Raw genomic sequence first — 23,998 nt, 5'->3', positions numbered from 1 at the left:
CACACAGTGTTTGCCCACATGAGGAACATCCAGTTAATGTGTTTTGACTGTTTGGAGAGTGTGAAATTGTCCGTCCATCATTTTGTGCAGCAGGACTGACAAAGTAGCTGAGACAAAGCTGAGGCCTAATGTTTAAAGCAAAATTTCTACATAAAGTAGCTGCCATGCAGTGTTTGTGGCCAATGCATATTTTTTGAGATGTCGATCTGTTCCCACTAGCTATATGAGCAATCCAAAGGGGAAAAAATACATCACATTTAGTTTATCAATGTAAACAAACAAACTCTTCATCAACCATGTGTAAAAGCAGGTCTGACATGTCAATAAGAAATCACTATGTACTGTGCACAATGCTGATTTTTGGATTACATTACCTCAGAATTAATTTAATGGTCAATGAAACAGGGAGGAGTCACATTTCATCACTACTGTTGTATTTATGATTATCGCAACTAGCTTAGCTTTGTATTAAAAAAAAAATCCCCAGTGGCAGCTTGGTCAACAAACGTGATTGTCTGGTCTAAATAATGTGATGCTAAAGACTGAATCAACTGAATCAGTCCACAAAAACAGACTTTAGACGATCACTGTCATACTTGTTGTAAAATATTGTAAAAACTGTAAACATATGTATGAAATGTAATCAATGTCATTGAACGAACATTCAATGAACCGGTAAACACAATTGGCCACAATTCCCAAAACTACAACTTCAACTGCAATGTTCCTGATGTGAAATCGTAGGCCTGTTTAAGCGTACGTAATCTCCCCATACACAGTATAAATATGTCATAACACACACAAAGGCTCATACACATTCTCAAAAAATGTAATTTCCTCAATTATTGCTGCTGCCATGAAAATAAACAGAATGTGCAATACCTCAGTATGATGGGACTGGTTACTAAATGATTTGGACACGTCATTTGTCATCTCCTTCTGAGGGGATCTGATCCATCCGGTCGCATTGTCTGTAGAGTCATAGCAAATTGTAAAAAGAAGAATGCCTTAGTAAGTCAAAGTATAGTATAAATAGTAAATATAAGTTAGTGTTAGGGTGGAGTATAAACTGTATCCCATCGGAAAGACTGTTTACTCTATGTTCTTTTTCAATGTTGCCACATTCCTGTATTGGTGGGAACAGCAAAGCCGAACATGTGAGTTGCACCCATTTATATTGGCCAAGTCTGAATTGCCTGCTAACAGCAGTTTTTGCTTTGCCATTGACTCTTGTTTTGAACATCTGGGCCCTGCTACAGTGGCCAGCATGCATCTGCTCCAAGAATTGGCATGCTATGTTTGAGTAATTTGGATAGGGCCCAATGCGAAAGGGCAATTTCAAGAGATTGTGCCAGAGTGTCACACAAACACGTTGGCTGTCTCGTAAAAAATCCTGGTTGAACAAATGGGTGCCATCCCACAGCCGTTCATGATCAGACTGGTGACCAGAATAAGGAGGTGCCGGGCTATTGTTGCTGTGGATGCTTCTTTCACATTCTACCAAGGATCCTGGTGTTCCTTTCACATTAACTGTGTACTGTAGGTGCCAATATTTCTTCTGTCTCTGAATTTTACTTCCCAAAAAAACAACAACCAAGAATCAAAGGCAACAGCAAAATAAGCTGTTTGGCTTCTGTTCGACTTCGCGAACAGAGTAAGAATTTCAACTATGTGGTTTTGTGCTATTCATGTGACAATAATTCTCTACAATCTATACAATGGGTAGACAAGCACTCATAATGTCAACCATACACCTTTTACAAAGGTGAGCCCTAAAAAAAGAAAAGAAAACTTCAATTGACCAGCAATTGTGAGAAATTCCATTCTGGCCTGCTTTTTTCACCAAGAAAATAAAGATGGAGAATGAAGAACTTGATCTGTCATTTCAAACATGTGACATGATACATGGAATATCATTAGAGGTTCTTACACATGCCACGTCACAGTCTGAAATTTGAAACTCAAGAGTTGTACAAGGATTGGTATCAAGTAGCAACATAATAAAAATGTGCTTGATTTACATTGTAAGAACAACAACAGTCAACAATGTATATACAGGTAATAGAGAAGCACAGTCTGGGCCAGCTTTATGAAGGAATTGCATGGCTTTTGCGTTTTTGGTAAAAATGCAGCAATTGGATCACGTTTAATTTAGAAAGCATGGGCAGATGGTGAAATGCATTTCTGACTGTGGTGTGCCATGGTGTTTGCACACATTTAAATTAGCTAATATGCATATATTTGATGGAAAAATATCCATCTTCTATGCAAATGAGGTTCACAGATGAACAACATCAAATTCATTGACACTGATGCAAATAGTGAAAGGCATTTTGGAGGGAGCAAATAACGGCAGCTCAAAACTGGTGTATAAATAGCGCTCCTCAAAATGGTGTACTGTCAGTTAATGCCAGAAAACAACAACCATTCGTCATGAAAATTAACGTGCGCATGCCGATGTATGCCTACCCCAATGTCTGAAAATATTATGAATTAATACATTATTATATATGATATCATGGATTACATAATGGATGAATGGACATTAAATGAATAAATGAATTAGTATAACATCTTCTTCCTCTCCAAGGGACTCATAGCAGATTAATCACTTGATGAGGAAAATGCTCTCTCTAAACTCCAAAATTTGGACTTTATGGTGGCATTACATGTCCATGCAAATTTTGCTGTCAATTGGAGGTTTTTCGATAGTCCATTCTCACTTCAAGTCAGAACCCTAACTCCATTTATCTATAACAATGGTGATGATCGAAATAATAATAATCATAACAACAACAACAATAATAATAATAACAATAAAATTGCATTACGCTGAAAGATGCCTTTCTTGGCACTACAGAACACTTATATAATGTCTTACATTACGTAAGTAAATTAAATACATAGTAAAAATAAAAATAAAATAAACTGAGAAAAAAATGAAATTGGAGTGAGTAAGCATGTTTTCTATGGGTACACTGAGCCAAAGAGTCTTTCCTAACTGCCATGGTTGACGCAAAGCAAGTACTGTATTTCACTTTGCCTTGTTTAGTAATCCGGGGGAAAACAAGTTCAAACGGCTCTCAACCTGTCAAACTTTGTGGCTGTGTTTTTGTTTGCATTCCAGTAGCACATTATTCTTTTTAAATAGGTAGGTCTTTAATATTGAAAACACTGTAGGTGCAAATGAATTGCATTTAAAGGCGCTATCGACGGCCGGGGATGGATTCGGCCCTTAGTGTTAAAAGTTATTTTCCTGTAAATGTCAGTAGAACGTTTCAAATAGTAGCCAACTGTCAAAACAATCAAGACGATTATGCCCATGCCATTGTACTCGCAATGTAAAAGCTAAAGGAAATAAAAATGAGTGTTCGTTGAATTACTAAATTTCTAATTCTGTTCAGGGGCAGGAACTGAACTGTGAAATTCAATTATTTTGCACATCAGTCATCCCTCTTCCTCTTCCAATTTAAACCCTGTTCTTGAAATTTACCTTCACGCCCTCACCGCAGAATATCTTTAATTGTATTATGTATTATACATTCAGTTTGATTGTGTACTTCTAGTTTTTGTTGAATCTTGATTTTAGTCACATTTCATGTGTTTTACAATTCTTGTATTTTACATGTAGCTACAGCATTTTGGTTGGGGTTCAAAGTGCTTAATAAAGTAGGCATAGCGTGATAATGAAGAGCAGCAAAAGTGATCCTGATTCAAAAATTAGTTAGATGAAACTTGAGGCTGAATTTGCATCAATAATACCTAACTTAAAGTCATAAATATCGAATTCCTTAAAAAAAAAAAAAAAAAATCCAAAACAGCTTCCACCAGCTTCTTACAGGGCGTGTGAAAAAAAAAAGAATCTTTGGGAATTTTTGTCCAGTCATTCATCGGAAAATTTGTGATGTTAGATGTCACTCCTGTTGGAGCACATATTGTGCGTAGGTGTCCTGGATTATTTACACATAATACACAGCTACTGCTCACAATATTTGAAATCCAATATTATTCTTGATTTTCGATGCACCGTTATCACTCAGCTCACCTGCATGACTCTGCAAGTAGTTGGCGTCCTTCTCTTGTCTTCTCGAGTAGCTGCCGTGTTTGGGACTTTGGATCTCACTAAGAGAGTGAACTGGGCTCTGGCTGCCTGACTTGAGGCTACCAGGTTCCATTTGATGCACGCTGGAACTGCAGCGCTGGTTCCAGGACTTGACCCTCTCTGCAGAGGCTGCGTCACTTAAACTCATGGAATGATGGTTCTGGTTCTGGTTGTGGGCCCGGACGTTGTGGTGTAACAAAGTGAAGCACTCACCCAAGCAGCTCAAAGTGGCTGCAGAAGTAGCTTTTAAAAGGAGTAAATCCTACAACAAAAGGAAGAAACCAAGTGTGGGAGGCATGGAGAATATTTTCTTATTTTCCATAAAAATAGAAGACAACTAAGATGACAAAAGTGTATTTTCTACCATTTTGGGATGTTCAACTAATAATAATCGATAATCATCATTTATTGTTGTTAATTAAATGTAACTTTTTAACAGAAAACATCAAATCCTGTTGAAGTGTGTTCTGTGTGTGGTCAAATTGTATTGAAGGTGTTTTATTACCTCATTCAGAGACGAGAGGGGTCCAGCTCTTGGGGGCAGAGATTCATTGGAGTTGACTAGGATCTTCTGTTCCCCTTGTGCCTCTGTCATCCTCTGCACACAGACCCATAAAGATAAGACCGTTTACAATCATTGCTAATGACGAGCACCTTATGGATTGCAAGCACCTAAATGTTCATAAAAAGCCTGCCATGCAGGGCCAACTCACACATTACCCGAGAGAGGCAGATGCTAAGGGTGCCAGACACTGCAGGACGCCAAAACCAGGGCGAAAATACGCCATTATGATTATATAATTATCAGTATATTCAAACATTTTTTTCTACATTAATAACTCAAATTTTAGATTCAAAAGAAAAGAAGAGTTAATAGTTTATATAAACAGTTGTCTCTTAAATGCCAAGAGTAAATTCCACGGTGGTATAACTTCTTGAAAGTACAATATGTGCTTGTAAAATGAGCTAACAGCCTGCAAATGCTGCAAGTTGTTAACCCAACGTAAAGTGTTAACTGTTAGCTATTTTTGCATTGATGTCAGGCCAAGTGTGAGCTGTCTTAAAAGGTCTGAAAATTCCAAGTGGGCCGCTAGGGAAAGCTATCTAGGCCTTGTCTCAAAACCAGCAAATGAACTGCTTTTGGTAGACTTTGCCAAGCCCAGCATGACTAACCTGGACTAACTTACCTAGGTGGAGATAATACAACACTAAAAATATTTTCACTTTCTCAATGTTGAACCCAGGCAGACAAATGTAATCGACAGTGAGCAAGACTTGTGCAAGAAGAGAGAGAATGAACGCTTCCTGTGACCCTTGAATGTAATTAGGAATGGCATTGGCCTCTGAGTACCACAATTGGGACATGAACTTATTTAACGGAAATGTAAGATGAACTGTGAACAATGTTAATCACATTAGATACATGAAGCGATTTTAACATGATAATAAAAAACGATCAGAAACTAGAGATGAAATCCTCCACTACTGAAATACTCTATACTAGGGGTCACAACTGTGGTGCCTACAGGCACCAGGTAGCCAAGGATCATGTGAGTAGCTTGCAGGCCTGTTCTAAAAATAGCTCACAGTGATGGAACATGATGTAAACACATATACTGATGCTCTTCTCTGCACGTCAGCAAACTCAGAATTCAATACTTGATTATTTTTAGTGCACTACACGGTCAGGCATCTGTCTAGAGATCTATGAGCATGACACCGCTTTTAGCTCACAAAAAACATTCCACTGAAAGCCTGTGGTTTTATTTTTAAACCTGCCTTTCAGTAGCAGCGCTCCTTTCTATATTTCTAGCCACGCTGATTGTTGTGATCGTTCGTCTAATTTTATTTTATCAAGAACCAACTTGAGGGGTCCTAATAAAACTCTTGGTCTATGTTGAGATGTGAAATACAATCCGAATAAGGCTAAATCTGATTTTCCAAATATAACTGCGAACACAGATCACTCAGACAAAAAAAAAATATCCTGTGACTCAAATTTATCTATCATACTCCTACATAAAAAAAAGTCTAAGAGAGCAAAGTAAGATATGATCTGTAAAGCACTAACAAAAGAAGCTTTATGCAGAAGAAAATCTTCCCTTTAATGGAACAGAGACTACAAGTACATTTTAACACAAACTGTGGTTTGGATAAGACGGAGGCAAAGTCAAAATAGGTCTTTTCATACACAGTCACACTCTCACACAGCCTCACTCAACACGTGTCATTCTCAGGGGAGGGTGAGTCATCACTCCTCTGACAGCGAGGGAAGGATGTGAAGACACTTTCACAGTTAAAATCCTCATGTACCCAAATATAGAATTAGATTCCTCACACCCCAAATAAGAATAAGAGGTTTTCTTCATCCTCCCCACAAAAAAGATGGTTAAAAAAGAAGAGACATGTGGGGTTGAAGTTTGGTTTCTACAAAATAATTATCGGGTCTTAATATAGCTTGTAGCAACTTATAAATTGATTTTAAAGAAGTAGAAATGAGTCTGATGTTGCTGATGATTTGCTGTTTGTTTGATTTTGATTAACTTGACTTGTTTAGGATTTGATGGATTTGGATAGATTTGACATATTTTTACATATTAATATACATGAAAAAGTGTCAAAAACACTTTTGCTATGGTGACTCTATGTTCAATCTATTTGAAGGAAATGCCACATTTATAATAGTGAAAAGTACATTCATATTGTAAAATGATTGTTTACTTTTGACAAGAACAAACGTATGACGTTATGCTTCCTCTAATTGAGTTATGACTTTTTGAATCAAACTGTAATCCCACTGAATTGAATCATAACACTTCAAAAGGCACTGTGCTTGAATTGTATCACATCCCAAGTATCGGAATACATAGCAAGTCATCTTTCATAGGTGAGATGCACAAACGTGGGCAGTCCGTCAGCACGGACTAGACTATGTGCGGTACTTTTCTTTTTGTTTTAAATCCTTTGATCCTTTTGGTCCTTTTCATCTCTTTCCAATCAGTCCTGCCCTGGGCTTGTAGCTGTTTTTTCTTTCATTTGACCCCTGAAGTAAAGCATGATAACTCCTCCCTGAGGACACGACTGCCAATTGCAGTCCAGTCCCAACTGCACACGATGCAATTTAACAGACATGATGACTTATTGCAGTTATATGTTAAGTGGGGTGTGTACGGGGGCAGTTGACGGCGGGGGGAGTTGACAAAGGAGGTGGGACCGACGGAAGGGGGGCGGGACATTGACGACTGTCAGACCAGCAAAAATCTAATCATACCATGGATCCCACAAATGTACTATACATTACAAATAAGAAACGTGAAAATTAGTTAGTGAACAAAGGAGTAAAATGTATACTGTTGTAAGATTTCTGATAATACCAAGAAATATAAGTCTATAGGTTTTATTTAAAGATTTTGAAAATATCTTGCATCCTGTCTTTGTTCCGCTCAACACTTTTTCATTTTTCTCAGCAGTTTTCACACATCATTTTCTCATTTAGCCCTTCACTCATTTCTCACTTTATTATTCACACCTTGTTTTCATGTCACCTACTCACCCCTATAATCAAGACTTGTTTTTTTTTTAAATAAAAATCACCTCATTCTACCTTTCCTTCTCCTTCCATGACTAAACTCCTGCATCACAAGCTTCCAGCTATTATTTTTCTGTTTATCAATCAATTGAGGCTTAAAATGTAATGCAGCCTCCAAATTCAAATGAATAGTCAGCAATTATCTTTTGCAAGCTTGAATGGTACACTTTGAGAAAGCAAAAATCAAATGAGTTAGAAAACATGTTTGAGAAGTAGGATGAGAGGTAGTCTGTAGGTAGTGTGCACCTTCAGGGTACACTGCTGCCATCATAAGACTTAAATGCATGCACATTACCAACCCATTAGGAGAGAGGCACTTGTAGAAAGATGTTTCTAATGGAAAAAATGATCAATAACAGGTAGCTAGAGTTGGGATGGCATAAGGAAGCAGACCTCTAAAAAGTAAAGCTACGCTTCCAAAGCCAACAGACTTCCTTACAGAACCGCTGCCACTCCAATCTTAATGTGATCGAAGTGACAAACTCAGTTTCCCTTTAATACAGTTTTACCAGTTTAAGAAATAACACTCAAAGTGAACCTAGTGATCTGAAGGAAAACATTTTCACCGAAAAACAAAGACCCCCTCCCCCACCCACCCCCAAAAAATACAGAAGTAATGAAATAGTTAAAAAACAAATCACCCAATTGCATATATGTAAGACAGCCTATGTGAAAATAGCCAATATTACTGGATACGTGTGAAATGTAAACCAAATGGCAACAACAAAGGCCTGAAGTGGCTACAACATCTGTCACAGATGAAGGGATGAATGCATACAACATAGGTAATAATTATTGTGCAGTCTTTGGTACATACCACCGATTGGCATCTAACTGACCAAAAGAACAAAGGAAAAAAGAAACTTTTGAGCGTCACAGTGGCTATTCCTCATAAGCCCTCATTGCAATACTTCTGAATTGAACATTTTAGCATCTGGAAAATTGTCTTACTCAATTTGAAATTGTCATCAGATTGTTCTATCATTCATTCTAATAAAGTTGATTACCACCATATACAAGTTGCTTTGTGATTACTTTCCCCCTGTACTTTCTTCTCTGATTGGCTGGGAAAATCCACATGGTCTACGGTTTTATATCAACAACAGGTAATAGGACATTTCACCTTGTGTAATAGTAACATACAGAAAATACTTTATGTGACAAATAAAAGGCTTGTGTCCACTTCTGAGTCTGCTTGAGTGCTGGAGGGAGCTCCAGAAAAAAACAATAGTTAATGAGCAAAATGCCAGTGAAGTGAAGCATGACCAGACATGATGAATGCAAGTGTATGCAAATGATTAGATAATAGTCACATGGTTATCAAGTTCAACGCAGAACATTACCAAATGAACCACACACGATGTGCTTAAATACATCAGGCACAGCTTTATGTGGAGGATGCTGAGCGGATGGGAGGCTTTCAGCGGTGAAATGAAAACCAAAACGGACTTTAAAGTCATTTGGTGAAGTTGGGAAAACAAAGCAACAGCATCAAAGCGCTCAAATTGTTTTGGTTGGTGATTTAGTGACCTGCTGCCATTATATGTACATCACAATCTAGAGCCGGCCTTGCTTTTAACACACCTGTGATAGTGAAATTGTGTCAGGACGGATAACCCATTAGGGAAATGGAACATTTGCTTCACGCGCCTGAATGGAGAGGTAGAAGCTCTAAGAGACTGAGTAAAACAAACCATTTCTTAGAAGTACAGTAGCCGGCTAGAAAGCTAATCTGGCTCCAATGAGTTTTGAAATCGAAACTCTGGCCAAGCATGTCTTTGGAGTAGTGCTAATTCAATACGAAAGCAGGAAAGAGAAAGAATTGATTGAACTCTGTCCTCTCGTGATCAATGCTGAATTTAGCCAGTGGCTTAAATGACTGTGTATGTGAATGTGTGTGTGTGTGTGTGTGTTTGTGTACCTTAGACACATAGTCAGAGTGACTTCGAGAGCATAGCTGAAGCTGTGTCATCCATAACTCCTGTTCTTCTGCATTTGATGCTGAAAGAAAAAAAAAATACAGTCAGACTGCTTTGACAGACTGTAAAAGGTAAATTAAAAAAACATGCTTAAATAGGAATTATAGTTTGCTTTATGCATTTAACAGCTGAACAGCAAAAAAAGGATTTAAGCTCTTGTCGATTTTTTAATAACTGTCAATTTTTTAAAAAAAAGTTAAAATGTTCTTATTTTACTTATCACATGCAATCATGGCTAGCAGGTGTAAATGAAAAGTTGCTTTCAACTATCCGTGATTCAAAGGTGCTGCAATGGAGGCTGCCTTGACAAACCGTATGTTCCAGTTACCTCAAAAATAAAATCATATGGGAACTTATACAATGACCAACTGATATTTGGAATATATCTATTTCCTTACATTGAACATTCCATATTCAGCAAAAAAATTAACACCCTAAAACATTACACTCACTTGGTTAAAAAAAAAAAAAAAATGGGTCAAAAAGGAACCAGCCTTCTACTTAGGCCAAGTTGACCCAATTTTCTGGGTTATTTGGTACAAAACGGCCACATTTTTCGAGTGACGCAAGTTGTGGGTTGATCCCTTTTTTTTAGAATGCAGGCCACCAGTAATTTTGTGACTGCCATTTATGTTCAGTAGACGCTGACTTCATAGTGGCTCAATTTTCTGTACCAGCCTCATAAGAAATGTATAGATGACATTTTGGCCTTAGTGGACATCTGCAAACGAGTAACAATACACCGAAATTGCAGTATAAAGTTTATATAGCATTAGAATGGAACAAATTGAATAGTCTTCCCAAGACTAGTGTACAATACCATTGCTGCAACAATATTTGTGCATACTTATTTTTAGAACCAATTTCTGAAATCAAATTTTACATGTCACACTAACCTCTAAGTTTATAGGAGTCACCAGTCGGGGACTGAATAGCAAACATGTAAGGAAAGTCACTGCAGGAGATGACAAACGCTCCAAGTAGGGAGAGGGAACCTCTTGGGGGCCGCTGGCTTTTGCTGTGTTCATTTCGATAGTAGTCGAGGCGGCTAACCTTGGGGTCAAGAACAAAATATCTGCAATACAGAGAGAAAATAGAAGAACGACTGAAGAAAATCAGGAGAGGATGGCATGCTTTTTGAGGGCCAAATTGAATGATACAGTAAATTGTCCGCATTACCAATCTGGAGACCTTTTGGGGGATTTTTTTGACCATGTCATAATGACCAGACCATGTAGTAGACCATGTAGTATCACCAATGGAATTGTGTAAACATCCTAAGGCACACGCAACACTGTGAAATACCAACTGCAGCCAATACGAATATGTTAGCGTGATAATACTATGTCAGCATTTTCGAACAGGGTGGAAAGAACTTAATTTATGTCATTCTTGACCTCAAAAGCAACTGCAGAATGGATGCTTTTACCCAATAGTCTTTCCCACAGTCACGAAGAAGTGCTTTAAGATTACAAATGAGGGATACTTGTTGGGGATAGAAATGAGGAAAAAAAATATGCAAGTGGATGTGACAGTAAGACTGCGCAGTTTGCTATTTAACCAATATTATTGGTAAATAAATATACCTCTAAAACAAAGCACTGAACGTGTGTTTGTGTGCGCGTGCATGCGTGCGTGTAATTAAGTATACATCACATTGTCAAAGTGTGATCATGGAGCTCATTACACATTTGGATGGTTCTATCGATCCGGCTGGACAGTTCACAATGCAGAGGAAGTGTGTTGGAGTTGGGGATCGAGATGCAGGAGAGGAACAAAAGCAGGGCTTTCCCGGATGACTCATTCAGTGTTTCTGGGACAACCACCCACACACAACTCCTCTCAGAAATGTTTCGAAAACAGGCTGAACGAATGAAAGCATGCTGTAACAATTGAACAGCTACAAATATGACACAAGGCATTCAGGAGGTGGGAGGTAATGAAGAAAGTTGGCTGTGATGAAATTTAGAGCACACACTGAATTGCACGTGTCAGTCATACACAAGGAGATAAGCACTGCACTGATAGAAACACTGAGCTCATTATGACATTTTTTGAAGCTGATTCGGTCAGTGATTATATTCTGTATTAGTGTGCTGTCTCTCATACAAGGCCAATACCTAATAGGAATGGAACAAAAGAAAAACAAGATCTGTGGTACAATCGATACCTCGATGAAATGAAATAAATAAATCAATAAATAAAAGCGTGCTTGTCATTAAGTAATTTTAATAGGTGATAGATTTTATCATTTGTTGCACTGAAGTTGCTCTATGAAGGTGATGGCTTGCTGCCACATATATTTAGTTGTCGCACTGGTTTTGGCATTACAGCAATAAAGACTAAGTTTTACACACGTCCAATTGGCTGGAATGGATTGACAGATTTAGCATGATTATTTTGCATTATCCAAAAGATCAATGATGTCATTGATCGGATTCGCAGGGGGAGAGCAGGGTTTTTTGGACGGATTTTTCCATGATGCATTTCAATGGATATTGTATGACAGTGGTTCAAATATTTTCAAATATTTATTCATAATAACTACTTTTTGAGAACAGGTCTGACACTTTAGGTTGATTATTTTTGGGGGGACAAATATTTATCAATAATTAATTTAATGATTAATTTTTTTGACGAGACCTCTACTGTAATCTCAAAAACAGGACACTTGAAGTTGAATATTTTTCAGTGGAAAAATATTTATTTACGTATTTATTTATTTATTGAGAACAGGTCTGACACTTTACGTTGATTATTTTTTGTGGACAAATATTTATCAATAATTAAGTTAAGGACTTGGTTTTGTGAACAGGTCTCAACTCTTCAAACAGGCCGCATTATGTATTTATTTATTTTTTTTAGAACAGACACCAAAGAGCAGCATCAATTATTATCACTATTTTTTTTTAGTTAGTTTTTTTAAATGGCAATGAGCATAGAAAAGTTTTTTTTTTTTTGGGGGGGGGCACCTACTATGGTAGGTTAGAATGCTTGAAATTTGCTTGAAATTGTCTTTTTTTCATTATGACGTTAAATGTCTTAAGAATCATATTCATATAAGTTATTGCTTTGCTCAGTTTACTGAGAAAATTCTATTTTTGTTCGTCAATGGTTTATCTTAGTACACAATTGCATTCATCATGACAGCGGTGGAGGGTATACCTCGCCTTTTGTACAAAATCAGCTGCGATAGGCTGCAGCCCATCTGTAATTGTGAACAGGATAGGGGGTAGAATAATAATGATTTTGTACTATTTTTATCATCACTGGATAAATTTGCACTTGCAGCCAATATGACTAAAATGGTAGACCTTTGTATTCTATCCTTTTGTCTTTTCCTTCAAGGGTCGCCATAGCGAATCAATTGCCTGCACTAAGCCTGGCACTAACTACCTTCATGTCTTCTTTCACTATGTGAAGGCCTAGGCCTCCAGTCAGGAAATTCGAAAGTGAGCATCCTTCCACCTATACAGTATATACACTAGCTGTCCTCTCTTTCCACCAGCATCCTGGAGGGGAACTGCTCCCATAGTGGTCGTCGTTAATCTGGGCCACGACTAATCCAGAATGGAAGTCATAGGTTGTATTCGCATGTTTAATTTATCAAAAGTTTAACGTCGGTTCTCTTTCCTGACACAGTCCTCTGTATTTATCCAGACTTGGGATTAGAACAAAAATGCACTGGCTTCTGCTGTTTTGCGGCTACATTAAATGGTAGAGCTTTGTAGTCATCCATCTACTGTATTCTTAATACTATTTATCCTCTTCGGGGTCATGAGAAATATTTAGTTATCCTTATTTTGCCATTTTCAGAAGTAAATAATTAATATTTTGTCTATAATTAATTTGAGGAACTAAATTATTTTTTATACGATGAATACCTTTAAAAAGATATTTCGTCTCTTGCTGTTGACTGAAAATGATGTCACATTAAGTCAGGGCACAGGTAACAGCCAGTCACCGCTCAGGTTGTAAATGTCACATGACCCAAAAAAAAAAAAAAAAACAGTTAAGCCGTAATTACTTGAGACTTGAGCACATGTCATAAAACCTTTACCCTAACCCTAACCCAGTCGACAGCAAGTGGCAAAAGGTGTTTTTTAAGGTGTTCCTTTTACCTGAAATGTAGATATCAAATTAATTATAGACAAAGTTATAACTTTTTAGGGCTGAAAAAGTCTGACTACTTCGCATATCTTGTCAATGAGAAAATAATATATATTAATCATGTTTTAATATTTGATACAAAAGAGCTAATCCAGTATTTTTTTAATTGGTTGATATCAAAAATCCCTATATTTTTCTCTTGAAATTTTCATGGAGACATTTGTTATCAAGCAGTATTATAGCTCTTAGCAGTGGTCATGTCACCTCTGGTAACGCTCTCTATATATAAAGCAACAAGATTTCCTGATAATACCTACAGTAACAAAGTAGCTATACAATTAAAACAAATGTCAATGTTATGCAACAAAAGTTGGGGGAAAAAATGACACGGCATTTCACTTACCTATTCTGCCAACCCTGCAGTAGATTCGTATATTTTTTCAGGACCCCTTCCAGATGTTGTTTGTTGCGGATTGTTTTATGCGGCGATGACCCTGCACCACTATGCCCGAATTCGGAAGCAGGTGGTCCAACTCGCTGTTCTTGCTTCTTGTCGGGATATCTAGCGGGGCTCTCTCGGCGCACGGACCGGCTCATGCTGCCGTTTCTGCTGCTGCTCAGTTCTGTCTTTTCACGGTTGGTTTTAAGTGTTTGTAAAGAGACAGGCAAGAAGCGTCAAGTGATCGCCCCTCATCGATTCACTGCAGCTTTAAGCATTTGATGCAGTGATAAATGAGATAACGAGACTATTCTACAAGTGGAGCTTTACTGCTTCCTGACAGTGTTGACACTGAAGAGATGCTGACTTATTTACTGCGGAGCTGGCCTCCTCCTCCTCCTCCTCTCTCAGTGGTGACGTTATTGTGTTGGTTTTTTTACGTTTGGAAATCCCGGGTTGGTCACTCCCCCTACAGTCACAGGGTATCATTTAATCATCACAGCATTATGGTATCACAGAGTGGGTTTTTACTGCAGGGGGTTAGAGCATAAAAGCAAAAAAAAAATCTCTCTTGAGAACTGTATTTTGAGTTCAAACGCAACCTGAAGAGTGATATAATTTCGTATAACAAGTTACCAATTAGTCAATCGTCAATGCCTGCTATTATTACGCAATGAGCGTGGAGCCTGAGCGTGACGTAATCAATATGCGACGTGATGTGTGCCGTATTTTGTCTACGAGACGCACAGTAAAAATAATAGTGGTTACCTTCTTTAAAGGATATATTTATTTCGATTATCATTATTTACGACCGATGCAAAGTATTTTAATGTCTTTTAACTGTATTTAATCGGTTTAAATTAAAACTGCGGCGATGTGCTAAGTGAAAGTCCCTTTAGCTCCACTTTGACCATTTACGCACGTCATTTACATAGTTCACCTCCCACTGAGCGACACGCCCAGTGACGTTATTGTTTGCTTACATTAAATTAAATGACTAAATTAATATTACTGAGTAATTGCGATCTATTAAAAATGCCTCGATTGCGGAAGTTTTTGATAAAGCGTTATCAATGTGTCGGTCACGTGACCATTGCCTTGCTGCTTGTCTTTTTCCAACTGCCGCTGCCGTAGCCGCTGAACAACTGTTGTTCTCCGACCACCAGTCAATCTTGGGTTTATTTCTTTCTAAAATAAACACGTTAACGTTCTAAAACACCCCGGTTGAGTAAGCACAACACGTGTCACCCATGGCGTCTCCGTTCAAAGTTTGCATAGTAGGATCCGGAAACTGGTGAGTTTTAAGATCCGAGAATCGTGCGATAGCGGTGGTAAATCTATTTTAAATCTTTTTGAGTCTGTCTTTAAAGTGTGCGTTTCTCATACTTTGGGTGTGGGCTTCTCATATTATATTTTGTCTGTTACCAATGTAGGGTATAGCAGAAGTGGGCAGTTCACGGTATATACAATTTGTATTGCATTGTCGTCATTACAACACCGGGTAGAGGAAAGCACTAAGGAAGCGTTTATCGAGGTGTACTGTAATACTGTAAGGACACACGCACACCTCTTCTACTAATAAATAAACATTTCTACGACATTATCGCCCTTTAATAGACTTTCCTTTTTCATTTTTTAACCAAAGTATTGATTGTGTGGTGGTGAATTTTGGACTAAAGTGTCTTTTGTTTTGTCTCTAGGGGATCAGCCATTGCTAGGATCATTGGAAATAATGTAAGGTCATTGCAGCATTTTGCGACCACTGTGAAGATGTGGGTGTTTGAAGAAAACGTTAACGGTCGAAAGCTCAGTGACATTATCAACACCGAGCATGAGAATGTCAAGTACCTGCCTGGTTACAAACTGCCTGATAATGTGGTAAGAGACTGCCCTTTCATTCTAAAATCACAGCGTATCACTCAAACAGGTAGAGTATTTCAGTTGTAATGTTTTCCTCAATCTTTAATAATGTAATCTATCCCCAGAGTGTCTCCTCCTTCCCTAACAATCAAAATTCATGGTCAGACAAAAGTACATAGACCTCTTCTCATTTTCTCTGATCATACATCTCAGGTTTTTTAAGTTCCAAATCAGCAAATCGAGTCACAGCATTCCTTTTATTAAGTGTCATTCCTCTGATGACAGGTGGCTGTTCCTCGGCTCTGTGATGCTGCTGAGGGAGCAGACCTTCTGGTGTTTGTGGTGCCCCACCAGTTCATCAGGAAACTATGTGATGAGTTGGTGGGCTGCGTCCCAGCCAAAGCTCGGGGAATCACACTGATTAAAGTAAGAGCAATAATTTCTCTTTAATATTAAACTGCAAAGAGCTTTACCCTCCCACTGATAATGGCTGTTTGATTTAAAAATCAGCTCATCAACCCCCGTCTGTCAGGTTCACCTGTTAGACATTTGTGAGAAACTAAACACAAGGAAGGAGAAAAGGCATTCTTTCACCAGCTCATGCATGAGGATAACAGTGAACGACTGCGCAAATACAATTCTGCTGCATTCTGAAGCAGTCTGTCTGAACCCGCTCTTATTATTTGGTTCAGAAGTCCCTAGGTTACATCAAGCTTATGGCCTTCAAAGAGCAAAAATGCGGCTGAGGGAAAAACTGCGGCCGGAACCCTGTGTGTATTTGTTCATCTATGTGTGTGCATGTGTAGGTGGAAGATTAGTATGGCACAACATTTTATGGAGCAAGACACTCTGCAAGATATTTTTATTCACAAGTGAATTGACATATGTCTGCGGTTTGAGCTTAGCCAAACTTATCACGGCAATCTTCCCACAGCAAAGCATTTCTTCATTGCAAGCACTTTAATTGATTATAGCAAACGTATACTGGAATCACCATATTAACAATTATTCCGACACCGTCCCCCCAGACACATAAACACACATGCGCATCTAGAATGTTGCAAGCTGTGTGAGATCGGTGCATTCCAATGAGTGAGTGTTAATTTCATACACTGCCGCTCTCCTGACGTTCACACAAAATGTGGACAGGCTTATTGGCCATGACACCATTGGCCACCATTTGTTATAAGTAATAAATGATTGTGTGTCCATCTCTTTAGAATAAAAATAATCTGTCTAGACTAAGAAATACTGTGAACTGTACAGTCAAGGTTATCAAAAAACTCTTAGTGTAAGCCAGTCGTAAATATGAACATTATTGCCTTTTGCAAAGTCAAAAACCTGACAGAGCTTTCATAATGGAATTCATTCATGTGAGTGGTTGTACAAAACAAAGCAAAATTAAGAACCTAATGAAAATTCAACATAGATGATGAAGCCTAACTAACACTCGACCTTAATTGGATAAAAGAATAAGGTTAAAAAATGTTAGTCAGCAGAATTTGTTGTATACAATGCACTTATAAATCTTGGGGCTTTACAAAAAAGAAAAACTCATTTGTCGTCTCTGATGTGACAGGCTTCCTACATTTTGATCATAGGCTTGTTTGAGCTATTATCTTAATTTTCACTCCTGTGTAGATGACCGAGTGAGATGAAAGCCAAGGCAACACTTAGTTAAACAAGGTGCGTGTGCTTTGCGTGCCAGAGAGAGAGTTCTTCTCGCTACCCGGGGTTTGAAAACTGATTTAAAAAATGTGGACAGAGTCATTAATTGGGAAGGCAGATTTATAATGTATTTATAGTAGGTCCTGTATGACTGTGCAACGCCAGCACGAGAACACTAGCACGCAGTTGTTTGGCTTTCTTACCGCTATCTACCACCCAAGTTTTTAAGATCCCTCTCAACATGAAAAAAATTGCCTTCAATTATGCCGGGGAGCCTTTGAAATCAAGCTTCATGAGAAATGAGGCATGTCTTCCTTCTATGTTTTTCTATCAGGGGATAGATGAAGGTCCTGAGGGCCTCAAGCTGATCTCAGACATCATTAGAGAAAAGATGGGCATTGATGTCAGTGTTCTCATGGGCGCGAACATCGCCAATGAAGTGGCAGCTGAGAAGTTCTGTGAAACCACCATCGGTAAGCAGAACAAGTGGAAATGGAAAACGATTGCACACGAAAGACTTTCGGTTGTTATTCGCGAGAGATAAGTTATCTGATCAGATCGTGATCATTCAGCATGGGTTAGATGTAGGACAATGCGAATTTGCTGAATGCAATTCACAAATTGAAAGTATCATGAAGGGAAACAAGGTACGATGCAAAGACCTAGAGCTGATCTAAAAAATGGATGGAGCTACAATATGTGTCAAATTATAGTTTGCACAATTTCTTGTAGTGTTTCTAATGTGTTTGTTTTGTAGCCGACTTTTATTTCAGGTAATCCAAATGATAGAAGGCACTTCTTTAAGATGCCTCATGTATGTCCATTGTTAATTTGGCTAACTTGTCATTTCCATACTTTTCTTGGGAATTGATGTCATTGTGTGTTTGTGTGTACTTCACATGCAGGCAGTAAAATTCTGGAGAATGGCCTATTATTCAAAGAGCTCCTGCAAACTCCAAACTTCCGGATCACAGTTGTGGAAGATGCTGATACTGTGGAGTTGTGTGGAGCTTTGAAGGTACACGCAATACAAGTTCTCACTTATTCAATTATATTTAAAAGTAATGACTTAGATCAAGTGCACCCATGACTGTGCCACCTTATTTCCCCGGGGTCTGCAAGGGTCTATTTTTTTTTTCTTTTGCACTGTTCACATTTGCTGACTAATGGCTCTGAGTTTGTTTGGAAGATGAGAAATTTGACAGCAGCCTTAATGCTTCCCACTCTCTGTCCATCCATGATCTATAGCTGGCCCCCATCCAATCTGACACTGGGCAACACATTGCATCACCCCTCTATTTCAAATATAATTCTTTTACGCTTGTCGGATTGCTGGAAAATTAGCTTACGAAGCATCATACATACTTTTCAGCAGCAGCCAGCCCATATCTTATCTGGTATCATTGATCTTACATTTGTGCTCACAAGTTTATGTACGCTCAGGGACAGGTACTGTTTACTGTATATCACCATTCACCGCTAGTCATACAGTTGTGTTCATAGGTGTGGATACCCCAAGGGTATGTAAACTTATGATCGGTACTGTGTATGCTCAAACTGTAAAGGGAACCAAAACCTGAACGGATCTATCTATTGTTGGATTCAAAGATTAATTCCCGGAAAAGGAACTCAAGTCAGAATCAAAATTGAATTGGGGGGAAAAAGGAGATCACAGCCTAACCCCCCTCCCCCATTTTTTCCCCCTCAGTGCATGTCAATAGGCATCAGTGGTTCTCAACATTTTTTCAGTGATGTACCGCCTGTAAAATATATTTTCAGCCAATTACCCCTTAAACAGTGCAAAGCATTTTGAGGTTTAAAAAAAAAATGCCATCAGTGTCTGAGTTATTAAACTTTAGACCCTTTCAAACTTCAATTATATTGGTCCACAAAAAAATAATCAACCCAAGGTCTCCTCTTTTGATAGAAGAAATCTATAATCAAAAGAAAATAACTCTTTTATTAATCAATATTTTTCCTCCCAAAAAATAATCAATATAACGTGCCGGACCTGTTCTAAAAAAATAATTATATTTATTTGTCCACAAAAAAAATCAACATAATGTATCAGACCTGTCCTCAAAAAGAAATAATGATAACTAAATATCTGTCCAAAGAAAAACATTAAACATAAAGCATCCTATTTTGGGATTGCAGGAGACATTTCTTCACAAAAATAAATCATTAACTTGACAGGTAACGAGAGCTGGCACATGCCAAGTTGGGTCAAACCAATCTAGTATGGGGGGGAGGGGGGTCTGACTTTTTACAATACTGTATTGAAATTGAATAACCTACTGAACATAGCATTTGTTTTAAGAACTTATGAATTTATATTTTCCTGACACAATTCAATTATTTTTAAAGCATTTTTGCATGTTTTTTTTTTTTTTTAAATCTCGAGTATCCCTGAAGTTCCTATAAGTATCCCCATTTGAGAACCACTGTTCGACACTGATCTGAAATTTCTATTATCTTCTTGTCCGGCTAGAATATTGTGGCCGTGGGTGCTGGCTTCTGCGATGGGCTGCGTTGTGGTGACAACACAAAGGCGGCTGTGATTCGTCTGGGCCTGATGGAAATGATAGCTTTTGCCAAACTCTTCTCCAAGAATGACATCGTTTCCACAGCAACCTTCCTCGAGAGCTGCGGTGTAGCCGACCTTATCACGACCTGCTACGGTGGCCGAAATCGACGGGTGGCAGAAGCTTTTGCCACTACAGGGAAGGTATGGTATGACAAATTAAATCTGGTAGATTTGTGAAATGAGAAACTGAATGACTTTAATTTGTGTCTCCCCCAACATCTACATCCCTCAAGACAATTGAGGAACTGGAGAAGGAGATGCTGAATGGTCAAAAGCTCCAGGGTCCCGCTACCTCAGCTGAGGTTTACCACATACTCAAGCAGAAGGGCCTAGTGGACAAGTTAGTGCTTTTGGAGCTTTTTTCCTTTACCGACCATCTGTATTGAAGAGTCTGTTCCTTGTAAATTTGATCGTTTAATTACCAACAGTGTTTCTTTTACATTCATTTAGGAGTGGCAGCCTGTCACTCTTAGATCCTAGCCAACACTCAAATTTCTTTTTACAGACCTCAAAACTGTGACCGATTGACCCGCAAATGCGTCCAACTTTACAGTGCACACTGGTGAAATTTCATTTCATTTCGTCGCATGGCACGAGTACATGTTTTAAATACGTACATATATGGATGTGCCAGCATTTATATATTGATTTATGTGAACATAGGCAAAACATAAAATAAAATACATGCCAAGCAAGGCACAGCATCATGTCACACGCCAAAAGCATGCTGCGAAACCAACTTCTAAATTCACATACCAAATAATACATGGCTTGTGCTAGCTGCTATCGAGCACACAAGGTGTGTTTAAACGCAGTTGGAGATTTCAAGCTCAGACACAAAAAAGCCCAGCAATCCCTTCAGTGTTAAAAGACTGTAAATAATTAAATAACGTGGGCTTTTTATCAATCTATAAAAGCTTGCATAGATCAAAAAGAAGGTTGAGGGTAAGATTACTTTTGATGTTTTACTTAAATTCAATAAATGGTCCATGAAGTTACTTTTGTATACAATAACTAATCAAATTATGAGACTCCCATCGTCCATCCTAGTGCTTTGGTAAATTGGTATAACATTGAATCAAAGAATACCACTGTTTTGTTATACATAATTCTTATGTTTATGATAAAAATGAGTCCCACATAAAGATACAGTAAAGTACTGAACAAGAATATTATTCAGAGCTACAGTATGCATTTTTATTTAATTTTATCAGTCATTTGAGCTGTAAAAGCTTTACACATACCATCTGTAATACGCTCACTTATAGCTTTGGTCAGTTTGCATTGGAGGACCTCATCGCACTATACGAGCTGGGCCCTCTGCATTCAACAAAATCATGTTCATCTAATTCTTAGTCTTCTTTTCAAAGTTTTTGTTTATGTATGTATAAAATAGTTGACCTGTTTTCTCAGCCGGTCCCGTTGCAGACAGGTTTCGTCTCAGTAAACTGTTTTGCAAGTATCCTAATTTCAGGCACTGTCCGTAATTACAGTATGCAAACTGAACGATTTTATATCATCAATTATGCTGGACCTACTTGAAAAAGTGTGTGACTAATCCTGTATGGTGCAATCAACTGCAAAATTTAGTGGCGCCAGTGCAAAAGATAGCATAGGGACTTGATCATCATAAAAATATATTTGTACATGCTCATTTGCATCACACTAGTGAGTAAATCTCCCTTGTTTGGGGTTGTGGTCATCCAGCAAGTCAGGCACCCCGTAACGCCTGCCCCCTGATGCTGAAGGCATTCATAGCAGGAAAACTGACCAAAATCCAGGAAGGTTCTTACTCTGTCCTTAAAATAAATACATAGCTGATACAAAACATGAAAAGAGCTAAGATTTCTGCAGGGATTAAAGTTTTTGGGACCGTTTTCTGGATAGGCTTACTACTGTATAGTGATTTTGAAGTGTTTTATTCACTGATGTTCAATGCCATCAACTGCTGCTGTTTTTCATTCCCTTCAGACATCCAGTCTAACTCCTCTGTCCTCTCATCAGGTTTCCTCTTTTCTCAGCGGTCTATCAGATTTGTTTCGAGGGGAAGCCAGTCCACGAGATGATCTCGTGTCTGCAGAGCCACCCAGAGCACATGTGATAACCTGATGGATATGTCAGCAAAATTTCAAATTCTAATGCTTATCATTTCTTTCTTGACCATGATGAAAACCACGGTCCTGTGTTATGCTACAAGGCGAGTGACAAGATTCAGTGCCGTCAACATTAGCACTTTGTTGAGGGTCATTGTAATTTCATGAAATTGTGTATACGCCAGTGTACAGTAATCCCCAAGCGATTTTACGCGCCACAATGAAGGATTCCTTGTTTTTGATTCAAAACTGAAGGCACTAATCGTGGAAAAGAATAGCATGGCGAGCGAAACCTGATTAACAACAACATTTGGTTTAATTTTAGTTTTTGTAAGATGTATTCACTTTTTATAACAAATGTTTTATACACATTTTATTACAGATTTTTTTTTTTTTGCATTTTTACAAGAGATATCAAACAGAACAAAACATAATACAAACCATTTTTCATGTCAGTCTGCTTCAGTAAAGGTTTATTAGTTTTTGGTTTTGCTGCTGCAATATGTGTGAGCATCTATTGCTATATTGTAAAACCACTTTTTGCTTAGATGTTTTTTTTTTTAAGGGAAATCTGTCAAATTTCACAAATTATTCCCATATTATTTCCAGTACAACTGCCAAATACTCAGGTCTGGATGAAAGATGTCAAACATTTTCAGTCTTTGATTCATTGACGAATGAAACTTTGAAATGCTTTTTTTGGTGGGGGGTAAGACAGCTTCCTCACCATAAAGCGTTTACAATAACGTACACTCCAAAGTCAATATAAAGCCTGTTTGACAGAATTGTGAGTCAGTATGCTGACCAGTGCACTCAATGCACATATGGCCGAGACTCCTAAAACACAATCTTTTTTTCCCACTGCCAGACCAGTGCTGCATGGTTGTTTACTGTATCTATTGCTACAGTATTTCCTTGATTAAATAACAACTAAGCCATTTTTTATTGATAAGAAGGTAATACTATATGTATGATTTCTGTATTATTCAATAATGTCTTTATATACCTTTACTGCGACTCAGGAAATCAGTTTTTCAATGCTGCCTATTATGAAATGCATCTTTAAAAAACACACAAAAAAACAATACAGTATGATACCATCATGGTCCTGTGATTGCACGCCATTGAAAATGTTTTGGGAGCTGGCTGCCCACTGCTTTTTTCCTCCAAGCTCTGGCACTAAAACAATCATGTAATGCCTGCTATTTTTTGCCTTTATTACAGAAATAATAGAAATACATTTTTTTATGTGTTTCATTATCTCTCTGAACCTGTAAACGTATGCTGCATAATAAAATGTACTAATGAATCATGTTTGTACTTTTAAATCATACAGACTGATGTCTTTCTGCAATGTGTTTGATTGGAATAAAAATGCCTCCATTTTAATGTGTGGGGGTGACATCCACAACAGACTTCTTCCTTCACTAAAATATGTAAACTCGGGACTAGTTCGGCCTCCCACATAATATTTATGTGGCCCACAAAGCACACAGACAAAACAGAGGCGTTTGATACAGATTCAAAAGCTTTCAGTCATTCTTTGTTTGACATGTATGAAAAGAGCACAT

The 23,998-nt window shown here is 38.1% G+C and overlaps 2 protein-coding genes across 2 annotated transcripts in view; one reads left to right on the top strand and one right to left on the bottom strand.

Moving 5' to 3' along the window:
* Positions 1-14,586, bottom strand: part of LOC148425658 (oxysterol-binding protein-related protein 10-like) — a 29,789-nt gene extending 15,203 nt beyond the window's left edge. Inside the window, exons 1-6 of the mRNA XM_088410459.1 lie at positions 14,184-14,586; positions 10,567-10,745; positions 9,613-9,692; positions 4,608-4,700; positions 4,046-4,364; positions 883-971 (exon numbers count right to left, since the gene is read on the bottom strand). Coding sequence (XP_088266585.1) covers positions 883-971; positions 4,046-4,364; positions 4,608-4,700; positions 9,613-9,692; positions 10,567-10,745; positions 14,184-14,377 — 954 coding nt within the window. The 5' untranslated portion in view covers positions 14,378-14,586. The remainder of the gene's footprint in view (positions 1-882; positions 972-4,045; positions 4,365-4,607; positions 4,701-9,612; positions 9,693-10,566; positions 10,746-14,183) is intronic.
* Positions 14,587-14,937: 351 nt separating this feature from the next.
* Positions 14,938-23,838, top strand: gpd1l (glycerol-3-phosphate dehydrogenase 1 like). Its single transcript, XM_088410502.1, has 8 exons — positions 14,938-15,513; positions 15,920-16,097; positions 16,365-16,505; positions 18,082-18,220; positions 18,653-18,765; positions 20,239-20,475; positions 20,568-20,674; positions 22,339-23,838. The coding sequence occupies exons 1-8, from the start codon at positions 15,470-15,472 to the stop codon at positions 22,433-22,435; spliced, it is 1,056 nt and encodes a 351-aa protein (XP_088266628.1). The 5' UTR covers positions 14,938-15,469; the 3' UTR covers positions 22,436-23,838.
* The last annotated feature ends 160 nt before the right edge of the window (positions 23,839-23,998 follow it).

This window comes from Hippichthys cyanospilos, chromosome 3, assembly GCF_059441005.1.
Source record: "Hippichthys cyanospilos isolate Australia breed blue-spotted pipefish chromosome 3, RoL_Hcya_1.0, whole genome shotgun sequence".
Lineage (NCBI taxonomy): Eukaryota > Metazoa > Chordata > Actinopteri > Syngnathiformes > Syngnathidae > Hippichthys > Hippichthys cyanospilos.
Note: the sequence above shows the minus strand (reverse complement) of the source record. Positions and strands in the feature narration are given on the sequence as shown.

Coding starts and splice junctions, on each gene's coding strand:
- gpd1l (XM_088410502.1), top strand. CDS start 15,470: ATGGCGTCTCCGTTCAAAGTTTGCATAGTAGGATCCGGAAACTG. Junction 15,514..15,919: donor ATAGTAGGATCCGGAAACTG/GTGAGTTTTAAG, acceptor TTTTGTCTCTAG/GGGATCAGCCATTGCTAGGA. Junction 20,476..20,567: donor CTTTTGCCACTACAGGGAAG/GTATGGTATGAC, acceptor ACATCCCTCAAG/ACAATTGAGGAACTGGAGAA.